At 40.0% G+C, this 14,374-nt stretch overlaps 1 protein-coding gene across 1 annotated transcript; it reads left to right on the plus strand.

The window, feature by feature from the left end:
• The first annotated feature begins 245 nt into the window (after positions 1 to 245).
• Positions 246 to 13,469, plus strand: PPP1R2 (protein phosphatase 1 regulatory inhibitor subunit 2). Its single transcript, XM_031047213.2, is given in 7 exon segments — positions 246 to 508; positions 5,137 to 5,244; positions 5,706 to 5,786; positions 6,069 to 6,172; positions 7,395 to 7,552; positions 7,555 to 7,576; positions 12,033 to 13,469. Coding segments are annotated over 7 exon segments (714 nt in total). The 5' UTR covers positions 246 to 335; the 3' UTR covers positions 12,101 to 13,469.
• The last annotated feature ends 905 nt before the right edge of the window (positions 13,470 to 14,374 follow it).

Consider the following 14,374-nt stretch of genomic DNA (forward strand, 5'->3'; position numbering starts at 1 on the left):
CACCGGAACGGGCTGGCGTTGCCGGCGCCAGGAACCCGCCTCACGCACGACGAGAAACACGCGCACGCGCCAGAACCTCCCGGATGTGCGCGCGGAAGCCCTGCGGGTGGGCAGCGCCCCCGAGCGCCGGCAGCCACGATCGCGCATGCGCACAGCATCCCGTAGGAAGGGGTATGGCGGTCCTCCTGCCGCCAGGGGGCGCGATCTCGGTGGACAGAGGCAGTGGCGTAGGGCCTCTTTCCCGCGCCGGGAATTGTGACGCGCGGCGGGGAGGTGTTAGTTGAGGCGGAGGCAGCGGCGGCAGAGGAGGGCGGAAGCGGTCTGGCAGAGTGGCGATGGAGGAGCGCTCGGAGTCGGGCGCTTCGGCGTCGGGCCGCTCAGCGTCGGGCTCGGCGGACAGCGCGCCCATCAAGGGCATCCTCAAGAAGAACGGCGGCAAAGCACAAGTGGATGGAGCGGCCTCTGGGGCGCGACGGGTCAGCTCGGCCCGCGGCGAGGATGAGCATGGGTGAGAGCCGCGCTGAGCCCCGCGGGGCCTCGGTGCTGGGTCGGCAGCAGCTGCGGATCCCTGCAGCGCCTCCCCGCCGCCTCCCGCTCGTCCGAAACTCGGGAGGAGCGGGCCCTGCGTGCTGGCGTTTCCCGCTTGGGGGCTCCCGGTTCCAAGGGGTGCTGGTGGGCGGGCGGGCCAGTAAGGCGGTAAGAGGGTCAGTGGGTCCTGCCCGTGTGCTGCCTGTGCACCGCGGCCCTGCAGAGGCATTCTGCACGTCGGCAGACAGTCCGCCGAGGCCAGGGTACTGCCTACAGCGGGTTCGTGTTCACAACGGGCGTGCCTAGGCGGGGAGAGCAAGGGCTGCTGCTGGGAGGGCAGGGGAGCTTCGTCCTAGCTCCTATTGCTTAGAGTCGGGGAGTGGTGGCTGAGGGAGCTGCTGTGATACTTTGCTGTTCATGAAATCCTGTCAGAAATGGTATCGTTTTTAAATGCTCGATCAAAAAGATGAACAGAAAAGTTTTACCGATGCTACGAGGACAGTTTACCACTCGAGAGATGAGCTTTGCTATGGCAGGTTTATTCTCAGTCTTATTAAAGGTAGCTTATTTCTCTGTAAGCAGAAGCATATCCCTGGGGAGAAGACCTGTGGGTTGAAACGTAAGTAAGAAGTATTTTCGGTCGTGCCAGATTCATCTGTAAAGATCTCACACTTGAGAATAGGCACTGGCCACGTGGTTTGTGTTTTGAGTGACAGGAAGGTCTTGGTTTAATTGTAAAATGCTGAATTAATCCCAATACCCAGGAAGTGGTCTTCAGCCTGCCAAATAGCTCTCCTTGACTTTAAGTCTAGTGCTTTTCTTGATGTTAGCACCCGGTATGTACTGTCCAACATTGTTCTGAGACTCCTTCACATTGTGATGCCCAGGGTTTGACAAGAACGCTATAAAATTGCCTTTGTCATTTATATTTATTTGTGACATTGCTCAGTATTGCAAGGAGGGAAATAATGATAAAATGAATGTGCAGTTATGTTTTTTTTTTATAATATGGTAATATTTCTTTCCTCTTAGCTTAAGTCATGAATAAAGTCTAAAGTCAGAAAAGCAAGAATGAAAAGTATTTGGTTTACTGTGTTGCCTATATCAGCTGCTCCTGCTTTCCAGGGAGAAATTATTGTAACTGAAGAATGAGATAATATTTGAAGGAGGTGATTGTAAGTAGCAATGTGCTACACAAACACTATGATTCTTTTTTTTTTCCCTCTTCTTTGATTTTAATGTAGTGTAGCACAAGGTGTTTACTGCCACACCAGACATGAAGTAAAACTGGCTGTTGATAGCCTCTGTTTCATTTTCTGCTGTCTCTTTTGTACCATCTTGAAGAATGATGGGAAATTAAAGCACAAACTGGTGAGCTGAGTATATGGTATCTTGGTTACAATACACATAATTTTTTGTGTGCTGGTAAGAGAGCAGAAGTCCAGGTTTGTCTCCTGTTTACCAATGTGAGTCAATAAAGTCAATTACATTAATTTTGAAATTGCCTTGCAACTTAAAGAATATTGTCTAAACCTCGTGAGCTACATTAGATTTCCTGCAAACATCAGTATAGGGTATTTAGGTTTGTGTGTAAGTATCATTTGTGGTTGGCAGTGCTTCATTAAGCCAGTGTTATTTCTGACTTCAGCAAAACAATATTTTACTTAAAGGAATGATAAATGGTATAGAGGTGAGTTTCCCCAAAGATTAAAAATTGCTTTATAAGTTACAGTACCTGTTTTCTTTGTGTACCTCTAGCAGCAGTCTCTGCTTATTTCTAATACTGAAATTCAGGTCTCAATAGCTTTAAAAATAGCTGCAGATGAAAGAGCTCGTTGTGTCAGCTGTCATCTTTCAAAGCACAGTGCTCAGTAGAGCTGTCATGTATTTGCATCATTACTGACTTAGTGCTGTTATTAGTGATGGCAAAATTCTTTGGAAAACTTCCTCAATGAAAATATGGTGCAAGAGGGAACTTGTGAAATTGGGACACCATTGGAACTGCATCATAAAAGCTGAGATTGTGGTCTAATGGTAGATACATTCTTGGCATTTATTGTATAAAGTATTTTTGCCTTAAAGCTCCTGTAAGAGCCTGTGACCAGTCTGATCCTCTTACAAAGGAACTGTAAAAAAACCCAAAGTACATGTGTTGGAACAGACAAGAGAAGATTCTTTTATGGTAGGAGTGAGACATGAGAGGTGTTCCTCTGAGTAATACTGTGCAGAAACTTTTTGCCTGTCAAGGTGTCATGACAGAATACCGCACTGTTATGTATATTTAAAGATGTGAGAGAATACAAATGAGCACTCCTGAGATTTTTTTCAAAACTTATTTTCCTAAGGAAGATTAGATTTCCTGTTTCTGTATCTCAGAGGATGTCAGGAAGCATTTTCCTGTGATGGTCCTAATTTTTGTCATTAATGTTATGCTGCTCAAGCATGCCTAAGCATGCCAAATCGCAGACAAGGGAGGTGTAGGTTTTTAGAGTACTTAGTCACTCTCCTGTGATGACTTTTTACATGGAGGGGTGAAATGACATGTTTGTCTGTTTGCCAGTAGTGATGAGGGTCTTTTTTTTCTATCTGAATTTTTAATTGTGCTCTGTGAGGTGTTCCGCAGCCAAGGCTTTTGGTGTTGGAATCAGAGCTGAAAGAAATGAGTGTGAAAAACTTACACACAAGACTGAAGAACCTTTTAGTGGTTTAAGTTACTGAAGTGCTAGCTAGGGTCATTTAGAGAGCAGCCAAAAAGATTCTTCTAACATTGCCAGTATTCTTACAAGGTATTAAGTTGTGAGTCCAGGCAATAAACTGTGATGTGCTCTGGCCAACTGTGGCAAGCATAAGTCATGTGATGGAAGTGTCTCTGATCTGTTATATTTCCTCTTCAACTAAGCTCTGACTCTTCACAGGAGCTGCATGCCATTGTCCAACTGCTATGACTAGTAAAAATCTGCATGCGCTCCCTGTGTAACTGTACGATCATATGAGTCATAGGTGAATTTTAAGCAGGTGTTTAGCTGATGTTTTACTGGTGACTTTTCAGCTTCTGAATAGATAGGTTTGAATAGCTGGCATTCCTAAAGTAGAGCTCTCGCTTTGTCATCATGAAGCTCATGACTCTCCACCCTGCTAGAGCAAGCAATCTGACTCATGTGTTGGCCGCTTAGGTTGCAGTCCTTGTGTTAGACCAAAATGATTACATAGAAGCCTCAAGCATGAGAGCATGGCATTGGTTGCTATATGCTAAGGGGATTAAGCTCACTTAATGTGTATTCATTTCTGGAATATAAGACTCTAGCATATAGAATTCAGCGTCAACTCCCACATCTGGGGCTTATTTTTAATCCCTTTAGGTTTGGGTTGTGTTTTTTCCCCCTGTTGTATTATGCAGTCCATAATTTGGAAAGTAATTATGCTCTCCATAAAACAAAATTTAGTTTGTGCTTGGAATTTTGCTTTATCAGTTCTGTTTTACAGGTAGCATTCCGCTCAAGAACAGTTGTGTTACTGAGATTGAATTTATATTTCAAATTTGTTGTTTGAATGGTTTGTACTTAAATAAGAGGAGTTCAGTTAGTCTTCTAGCCAACAGTATCCCCCCAAAAAAACCCCACAAACAAGCCCAACAGAAAAAAAACCCAAGCCCAAACAAAACACAACCCTCAAACAACAAAGCACTGTAACAATGGCTTCCTTAAAGTAATAATTTGAAATATGTTAATATGCTAATATGTAAGGAAATATTAAGTAGTGGAATTATTTTACTCTTTAAAGTTAAATGCCTTGGTTTAGTATAAGGGAAAGACCACCTTGCATGTGGCTTCTAAATCAGTGGAGGGATGACTCTGGTCACAAGGTGGTTGTTTTCCTTGTGACTTGTATGTTTTGTCAGTCCAGGTGGGCTTCTGTTTCTGCAAATATACATGAAATGGTACATTCTCTAATTAGCTGAGGAAATTCTAAATAATGTAACATTACTGCTACTTGTCTGTGTAAAATGTGAAACTCCCTCAGTTTAATTACAGCAGTGAATCAGTTCTGGTTTATTATTCCAATTTTGGATGACAAAAGTAGTACTAATAACCAACTTATTTCAGTGCTATTTATTTTACTGCAGGAAGTTGTTGGTTGGTTGGTATTGTTTGTGTAGCAGTTTTACTAATAATCATAGCTCGTCCACTTAGCAGAGGTGAGGTGGGAGTTTTTGGTTTTGTTGAGGTGTTGTGGGTTGTAATAAGAGGAAGAACAATTTTACACTAACTTGTACCAAGAGGAGGCAGCTAACAAGACGATGATTGAATGGGGCCAACAGTCTCTTAAACTATATAAATAAGAATACATTTATGGATCACTGAGTTTATTTAGCTATTGTGAATTTCCAGGGAAATTCAGTTGCATTGATACTTTGTCATGACTTAGCTAACGTATGTGTAGAACAGTATTTAATAGCCATTCTTTGAATGATCCTGTGTGTCATAACAATATTCTGTGTGCTTAGTATGCAGTGGAGGTCAACCCACGTTCTAAACATTCCTCCTGTGGCCAAACAGAACTAACTATTTTTAGACTAAAAGAAAATTTGACTTTGTTTTCTTATTTCAGTAAAAAATCTCAGAAGTGGGATGAAATGAACATCATAGCTACGTACCACCCAGCAGGGAAAGATTATGGCTTGATGAAAATAGATGAGCCAGCTACTCCTTATCGCAGGTAGGTCTGCTAAACTGCTGCTCTAAATGAGGGCAGGAGACATAGTAGTTTTACGATAAAATTGACTTTGTGGATCATGTAATATTTATTACAGCTGATTGCCTGACAGAATGTGCAGGCCTACTGGATATATACAGCATTCAGATTTAAAAAGCTTCTAAATAAGGCTTTTATAGCTATTGAGGAAGATTGTCAAAAAGGACAAAGTCGATTTTTAGGAGGTTTTTGTCTAGCAGGCTTTAGGCTTTGAGTAGTGTAAGTGTTAACTGAAAAAAATCAATACAAGTCAGACATTTCTGTAGTAGAATATAAAGTTGTATTGATATATAGATTAGATTTGGAAAGTTTTTGAAATACTGAAGGAGTCTTCTAATGGAGTGTTGTAAGGTTTTCACTGTTTTATCAAGCAAATTTTAAGCAGCAAATTACTGATAAAGACTACTTTTTGTTTGCCCTCCAAGCATGGTAGGAGAAGATGATGAGGATGCAGTGAGTGATACAGAAGAAAATGAGCCTGTAAGACCAGATGTGTTGAGTAAAAAGTAAGTATTGTCATAGAAAATTGACTAATTTTTCAGAGAATTTTCTCTTTCCTGGAGTATTTTTTCTTTATGGAAAGCTGTGGCTAGCTTCCGTGAAGTTCAACTTTTGCTATTGACAAATCTAGTAGTTTTCAGTGTTTTATAGTGCTACTGGTACTTTAAACCTCTTACAGGTAGTACGCATAAATATAGAAAAAATAATGAACGAAGCTGAGTGCTCTGAAATATAATGTATGTGAAAAGCTTGCTGGTTTAGCATTTTGTTTTGCATGATCTTTGTAGACTGGCAGCTGCAGCTGAGGGTAAAGGACCCAAGATTATGGCAAGGCAAGAGGAAAGCAGTGAGGAGGAGGAAGAGGATGAGGAATTAACACCTGAAGAACGAGGTAGGCACAAGTTGTTTTGTTTGTTTTTTTTTTGTCCTATAAATAGTTTCAGATTCTTGGTAGATATGTTTGGGAAAAAGTACTATCAGAAAAATGTTGTGATTTTGAAAAGAGAGATTGAACAAATATGCTGTTTGTTTCTAATCAGGACCATTTGGTTTGGGATCTACACAATAAGCAGGAATTTGCTGTTACTGTCTGCCATTTTGTATACAAGCTTTTAAGGTGTGGGAGTTCCTCTTAAGAAACACAGACTTGTCAAATAAGCAGCTCTTACGGTTTTGGGGTGAGGGAGTAGTTCTTATTCCCAACATATTTCAGGTAGACTTAATAATTCAATGAGTACTGCCACAGTTAAGATGCTGCTAATTGCTTGCAAACATACAGATGATATTTCTGTTGTTTTCAAAACAACTGGTAGATTAATCCAGCAGGAAATCTACATTTGTTCTGAAGCAGATCACATCTTCAAAAGAGATGTTTTGTGTTAGCTTGGGCTAGAACATTTTGAGGAAACAGTCAAACAATAATACTTCTAAGGTTTCAGGCTTGTATTATCTATCTGTAGCCTCTCATCTTTCCTGGCCCCAATTTTGATTGTATAACCTTGCTATTCTAAAGGAAGTAAAGAAACCCCACAGTGTTGGAGCTGCCAAAAAGCAAAGTTTAGTTTAATTTTAATGCGTTACTGCTGGACCTGATAATGTTTAATATATGGAGCAAAGTTAGGCTTCAGGCCATGGAAACAGTGGAAAATATTTTCTTCTACATGTGGTAAGTTCGTCTCATAACTGGCCTTTGGTAGCTAGCCAAGAGTTAAGTTAGACATCTGCAAAAGTTTATCTTCTATCCCATCAGTACGTTTAATTTGTCCTTAAGTTTACTTGGAAACAACACTTGTGGATCTTCAGAATTTTGTTTGCTGTTACTAGATGGTTCTCTTGGTTCATACTTGCTCTTACTTGCAGGCGGGTTCTTTTACAAGTGCTTCAGCCTTTCTGGTCCATTAATTACTGGCCTTTTTATAAGTCAGACTCATTCAAAAGAATGTTCCACTGCTTGAAGAAAATAATTTTAGTTCAGGGATTGTTTGATCATGTAATCAGTGAAATTTCAAGGTAGTAATAAATTTGACCTAGGAAGAAATTAGTGCCTCTCTGAAGAGAAAATAAGCTGATTTTTTTAAGGGAATAAATAAGCATTTGTATTTGTTTGTCAACAGAGAAAAAGAAACAGTTTGAAATGAAGAGAAAAATGCACTACAATGAAGGGCGAAACATCAAACTGGCAAGACAGCTCATTGCAAAAGAACTACAAGGTGAAGAGGATGATGAGGATGAGGATGAAGAGATGGATGATGCTGCAGATGTAGAAACAATGTAGAAACAGAAGTTGCCGAACATGGTGAGCTGCCCATAAATCAAAAAATGTGTTTAAGTATTAGTGGTCCTTTCAGCTATTGGGAAGTGAATACACCTAAGTATGAGAATGAACAGAAAGGGTACAGAATGTATGGAACACTCCATGTGCAATACAGCATGCTGTCTGGATAGGTAGCTTTGTAGCATGATACCAAAACCATCAGTATTGCTAAATAGGGTGTGGGCTTTTGTTTGCTGTGATGTAACAGAAGAGCAAACATCTCTGCCTCCTACTGTCTTCCCTCACATAACTGTCTCTTGGTAGTGAAATTGCCAGCTTCCTTTTTAAAGGAAGAGCTGCCTTTTATGGAGCGCTTAAAGCTGTGGCCACACAGGGGAGCCTGGCTTTATGTTGTGGTTCAGTTCCTATTTTGCTCCCAAACCATCCTCTAGGCAGCAGTGGGAAACTAGCATGAATGCTTCCTCCCTGTTGAAGAGTAGTGTATCTAAGTTCCTGCAGAAGAACTTCTGCCTGTCTTACTGTAAAGTAAAACTGCTGTTAGGACTTTGGTGTGCTCTTGTCCTTAAGCAGTAATGTGCTTTTCTATAGCAAAGGATAAGACCCTCAGCTTTGCTTTTAGTGCAGCTGCTGGAAGAAAGTCAGAGATTTTAGCTGGGAGCCCTTTTGGAACCTGCTGCAGGGCTGTCTCTTGATAGGAAACTCCTAAAACTAGAGCTTGACACCTTCTCTTCCATCTTTTAAGCTTCTCTCTGGGTGAAAAGGGTAGACTGTATAATGAAGGTCTTTGTGGTGTGGGGTTTTTTTTTGCTTGTTTTTGTTTTCTGTGGTTGCCTTCTGTTGAACCATTACAGCTGTTCACTACCATGTGTTCACCACTTCTGTGTTTAACAGCACTTTGAACAAGTTTTTGGCATTCAAAAAATAGACATCTGTTGCTCATGAGACTAGTGGCAATGAAGTCTGTAAGCCTCATTCATCTGATGCTTGGCAAAGCTATGTGATGTTAGCACGGTCTGCAGACTTGGGAAGATGCTGCATGGGTTTAACTTGGTTCACACTTGCTTTTCATAACCATATGAACTAGGGTCTCTTCTAAAATTAGAATGAATTCCACACAATAAAAAGGTGATTTGCAAAGTTGCGTGTGTTCAAGTTTTGTGGGTTGCACATTTTAGTCCCATTATTAATTACAGGAGGTCTAATGCCTTCATAAATGCTCCAAAAGGGTCATTTGGTATGTGTCTGAGACCCACTAATAATGGACTGACTTTATCCAGTAACTTAATATATGCCTTAGAATGGCTATTTACTAGAACTTCACTCTCCAGGGGAAAGGAGGGCTCCAATAGGCAACCTTATGACCTTTCTCCATGGCTTGAAGCTGCCATCCTGCACTCTGCTGTAAAACAGAGGCAACTCCGCTCGCCAGCTGCATTCACCAGTGGAAAGAAGGCACACCTTTGCAGCATTTTTCCATCTCTATTGTTGAAGTCCATTCCACCTTCCTTCATAAGCAGCTTCAGAGCCACCACTGGTAATTATCAATTTAGGCTGCTCATGGCCAATAGATTCTATAAACATAACAGCTAGCCGGTTTATTAACCTGTTAACTAACTAGTTCACCTCCACAACAGGGCATATAGAAATACTTGCCGTTAATCTGATGTAGTTTTCAATTCTTCACTTTTGTTTTCTGTCATTTTGCTTAAACCCTGGTGTTTCTTTATCTCCTAATATCTCTGTCAGCTATCATTGCTTTTGCTCTCTGTACCTCGTCATTCCTCTGAGATCAAGTACTGGTCTTCCTTTTGGTAGCAGCTGGTGAAGTGAATGCCCTCAGACTGATCATGTGTTATTCTTTGTGGCAGGGTCAGTCAGAGAATTATGAATATGAATAAAACTGTTAATAAATGTCTCTGTCTTCTGCCACTGCCCATGTTTTAAGAAATTGCTACACCAATGATAAATGTTCAGCAACACAGCTATATTAATGTAAAAGTTTATTGAAATAATTTTTTTAAGATAACATCTCTTTATCACTCTCATCTATATTCTAAAGGCACAGACAAATCTCCTTATTTACACATGTTAATTAAACAGATGTCAGCTACTGAGCATTCCCTCAAATAGCTGGTTTTAACACTCACTACCTGGGGTTTTTTTGCTAGTCTGTATGTTTGGTCTTGCTGTGCTTTTGACCATATTAAGCAATTGGGTATTTAAAACAGTATTTCAGTTTGTTTGTTTCCTTCATGGAAATGGATTAAAATGCTGTTAATATTCTTGTTTGTGAAAGTTCTCTGTTAGGTATAAGTGTGTGGAAAGATTATTCATCTGGATGAGCTCTTCAAAGAGCTGTCTAACTTCAAATAATGCTTTGAAATGCTTTCTCACAGAGCAGAAAAGATTTTCTTTATTCAGTGTATTACTGGGTGGTGCAGGACCTGGTTTTGGTGATGGCTTATTTTGGCTTCGCTCTGTTAAACTAACAGCTCTGACACTTAATTTTAACTGCAGAGGAAATGTCTGTCTTTCTGCATGTTGTATTGTGGCTGCATTTTGGCAATTTCTTCCATTCAGCCTCGCTTCTTCTGAAGTTGGAGATCATCTGATGATGTGGCCATCAGTCCCCTGTTATGTCTGTCAATCTATGTAAGCAGGAGCTGGCATGCAGTGTCTTTCTATTCCAGTGGAATAGCATGATTTATGATGGTTATTCTAGGACAAGATGTGACATAAGAGATGTTTCCTAGCGGTCTGTTGTGACTGTAGGGCCCTGCTAGCTCCTGGGTTGTTTTTCAGGCAGTTTAAGACCCTTTTCTCACTTCAAAATATTTCTTTTTTTATTTTTTTTTTTTTGTCCATGAAGATCCTTAAAGGTCCTGTGCTTCTCTTATGTGATGCTCCTTTCCACACTCTAATCCTGTCTGATTTGTATGTGAGTAAAACTAACAGTACTCTTATAATCTCTACACTCTCCTTTTGAAGAAAGGACTAAAGTCTTAGGACAGGTGTTTAAGAAAGTTTCTGTCAACTACCACCAGGTCCGCTAATATAAGTTGCACTTCTGGTTACAGACTGAAATTTCTTGCTGATTGAGATGAAGATGGCCAGCCCAGTCAGTAATGGTGAGAACTGTTTTCATATTTTTGCCCGTTTTCATCTTGGGCTACCAAATGTTTTAACTGTATAGGTCATTCGTTCTTGCCTCAAGTAACTGTACCTTATCCCATGTGCATGGGTTCTAGCACCCGAGCATTTTGGTGGAAAAGAAAGCTAAAGTTGTAGTAGACTGCATTAGGATTGCTTGCCTTAGCATTTCAGCTTCTCTGGATTTTGTTTTGGCTACTCCCAATTTCTTACTCTGCAAACAGCTTAAATAGCAAAAGTGACCTTTGTTCCTCTCCATAAACACTTTTCATTTAGAAATTCTATTTGAAATCACTGAAGATGCCTGATGTAGGTAAATTTAAGCATGATGATTTCAGTGCAGATCTGTCTTTCATTCTGCTACGCAAAAGTAACAGCTGCAAGGGTGTGATCGATAGCAATTCATTTGACAAGCAGTAAAACTATTGTTCCTTCTCTATTGTTCATTTAGCATTTATTGCTATAATAACACTGCTCAGATACTGCTCCTCAATTTAGCTCTCAGATGACTGGGTGTGCCCTTTTGACCTTTGGGAGATCCAGAATACATTGTGTTTTCTTAACCAGGGTGGGCATCACCCTGAAGATGACTGAAGTGAGAAGTCTGGGAGCATACACTCATCAGCTTCACTTGTTAGCTATGTTATGCGCTTATTAAACTGCCCTTGTTATACCAAGTGTGACTCGTGTGCAAGCCTAACTGACCTTTTTTAGAGATTATTATAATCTGGATGTGGTTTTCTTTGATCTTTGCTTTATGACACTGATTTTTTTGAGGTGCCCATTATATATATATACACATATATATATAGGTGGGCTTTTTCATATCCACTAATGAGAAGGAGCTTTCTCTGATTTACTAATGTTCTTTGGCTCAAAACCATGAGTTTAACGACATCCTGAAAAACACAACAGACTCTGTTTACTCATTTATAAGCTTGTTTAGTTTTAAAGTGTCTTATCTGGAACTGAAATTTGTCCTGAAAAGCACTATGCTTGCTTGTGTTTCAGGAATCTCATGTGTTAGTTTTGCAAATTGAGGGTTTAAATTGTCCCCCCCCAGTACCAGGAGTGGTGATCATTCAGTGCTTGCTATGCTGAATAGTGCTGTTAGCCATCCCCTTGGAACATGAGGGTGAAATAACTGTTTTAGAAGTTTCTGTGCTCTCAAACAAAAAGCTTGTATGCTGCTAAGATGGCTTGGCAAACGTTACCCATGGAGAAGCAAAGATGATTCCAGGAAGCTATTTGTGTGTGTTTTGAAAATATGCAAGGGGTGTGAAGAATTACCTATTTTATTTTTTTGTGTGTGATCTTTCTTATGCAGCACATGCTACTTGTGACCAGCTGGAAAGTAGAGCACACAGCATAGAAGAAATCTGTCCAGAACTGTAACTGCTTGTCAAGGACACAAATATAAACACCGCTTCACAATTTTTGCTATTAAATACTGAGAAGCATATCAGTTACAATGTTGTATTGCCAAGAATGTTTATTTTAGACTTGCCTCTTGGGCAGAAAAAAACCTGTCTAATTGATTTGTTCTTGTGCCTAGTATTTCATGGAGAAAACTGCTTCATAATCTGTTCAACCAGAATGGCATTCCCTGTATGTATAACGCTGATTATCTTGCGTAATGTACTGTTAACTCTTCACGATTTGAAACAGTATCTTTTGGGTTTTCACTATTTATTTGATAGTGTTCTAGGTGTGATGTCTCTTATGGAAAGGTTTTGGATTCAAGAGCTAAACGATACAGCATATATCAGATTAACATGCAAGCTATTTATCAGATGTGTTATGCAGTTTAAAAAGGGATTATTTAAGTCTTACAACTTTTTTGTAAAGTGTGGACCTGTTAATTTAGATCTCAGTACATTATTACCTGTATTTTCCCCATCTTTAGAAGAGCTATCATTTTTTGAGTGGTGTTCAGAATCAGTTGTTATTTTTGACTAAGGCAGTACTAATATCTGGTGGAGGCAGTGTTTTTACACTGGAAATGTGCTAACTTGAACTTTGCATTTAACTGTCATTATCTCTTTCATCGGGACTGGATGTTCTGTGAAGCTCTCTTTGGGTTATCTTGAGAATGTGGATGTTCCCTCCAGCTTTTCTCTTAAAACCACATGTACTGTCACTCTTCTGGCTCTTGTTTCCAACTTTTGGTCCTTTCCAGTTGCATGAAGAGTGCTTTTGCTACTAGCATCTGAAGAAAAAACACCCAACTATAAGCAAAACCACATCAGGACTGTGAAGATGAGCTGAGTTTAGGCTCTGGTTGTTCTTTATATAAAGACAACTGCTGCTGATCTCTTCAGGGGTTGGCAACCTGCGTACTGAAAACTGCTGGTCAAAATGTTCCTATATTCATTGCAATTGACAGCAACTGGTTTTGTAAAGTGAAGGCTCTTTGGAAAAATAGAAGGGAAACTCCTTAACTCAGATACTTGCCTACAGTGTGGTTGCACGGTCCCTATAAGGAGGGATTCTGAACCTGCAAATTGCTGTAAACAACTTTCCACTTGGTGAAATCTGACTGGTGAATGTTCCAGTATTCAGAATAGTTTCTGGGTTTTATTACACAAATGAAGTATACACTTAAGCTTTAGCTTGGTTATGAAATATAGTGTATATCTTAATTTTGATCTGAATTTGATATGTTGCAAAAATCCATATAATTATATGGACCTGTTTTAAAATGTCTTTTTGTCCACTGTACATGTGAAGTTTGAATAAAGGAATGAAAGTTATTTTACAGTTACATGCCTTCTCAAGTGTGAGCTTTCATGAAATCCCAGAGAGATTGAGAATAAATAAGGTAATAGGATGCTGTTCTTTGGAAGATTTATACAAGAGTAATTAACTGGAATGGATGCATTGCCAAAGATACCTATGAGTTGTACTAACTGGGTGTCATAGTGTGCCTTTCCCAGTTCTCTCCACAGGGTTGTCCATTGTGGGATATTTGGTTTAATAGGGCCTGAATCGGAATTAATACCATCTCTTCACAAGAAAGATTTGAACACTGTTTGGTCTAGTGTAGTGATGCTAATTTTTCAATATAGAGAATTTGACCGATGTGTATGGGTAATGCAAATCTCTTCTGCAAGGCCGTAAAACAGATGATTTGTACTTTGTGATAAGTACAATTGGATAATTTGCACCCGCAATTAAAGCAGAATCCATCAGAAGCAGCTTTTATATAATCTTATGTCTTGCCCTCCTGTCACCCATATTTTGTCTTTCAAGACCTCATTTTCATTCTGGTGCTCAGCTTTCTAGGCTACAGTGCCTACAAAGTATTTTGTTTCATAAACAAAAAAGGCCCTGCTAACTTCCACTAAAAACTTTCCTGTAATGGCTTCCAAAATCCTGGTTGAAATGGGTATGTAGCATTGAGAGAGGTACAATATACATAAATGCAGGAAGATGGTTTTGAATGAACTTCAGAATATCCCTTCATCAGCCAGTTATTTTGTGCTGTCTGGGTGATCTCCCTTTTATGGTGCTACCAATTTAAATGCCATTTTGGAACTTGTGCTGGTTGAAGTTATGGGTGTTATTAAAAGCTTTGTTCTGTTTATTCTCTTCAGCAAAAATTGTTTGTGCTCCCTCATCTTGCTCAGCTAGAGTGCAACCCAATGCACCTGACACCACTTTTAACTG

Source organism: Melopsittacus undulatus, chromosome 6 (genome assembly GCF_012275295.1).
Source record: "Melopsittacus undulatus isolate bMelUnd1 chromosome 6, bMelUnd1.mat.Z, whole genome shotgun sequence".
Taxonomy (NCBI): domain Eukaryota; kingdom Metazoa; phylum Chordata; class Aves; order Psittaciformes; family Psittaculidae; genus Melopsittacus; species Melopsittacus undulatus.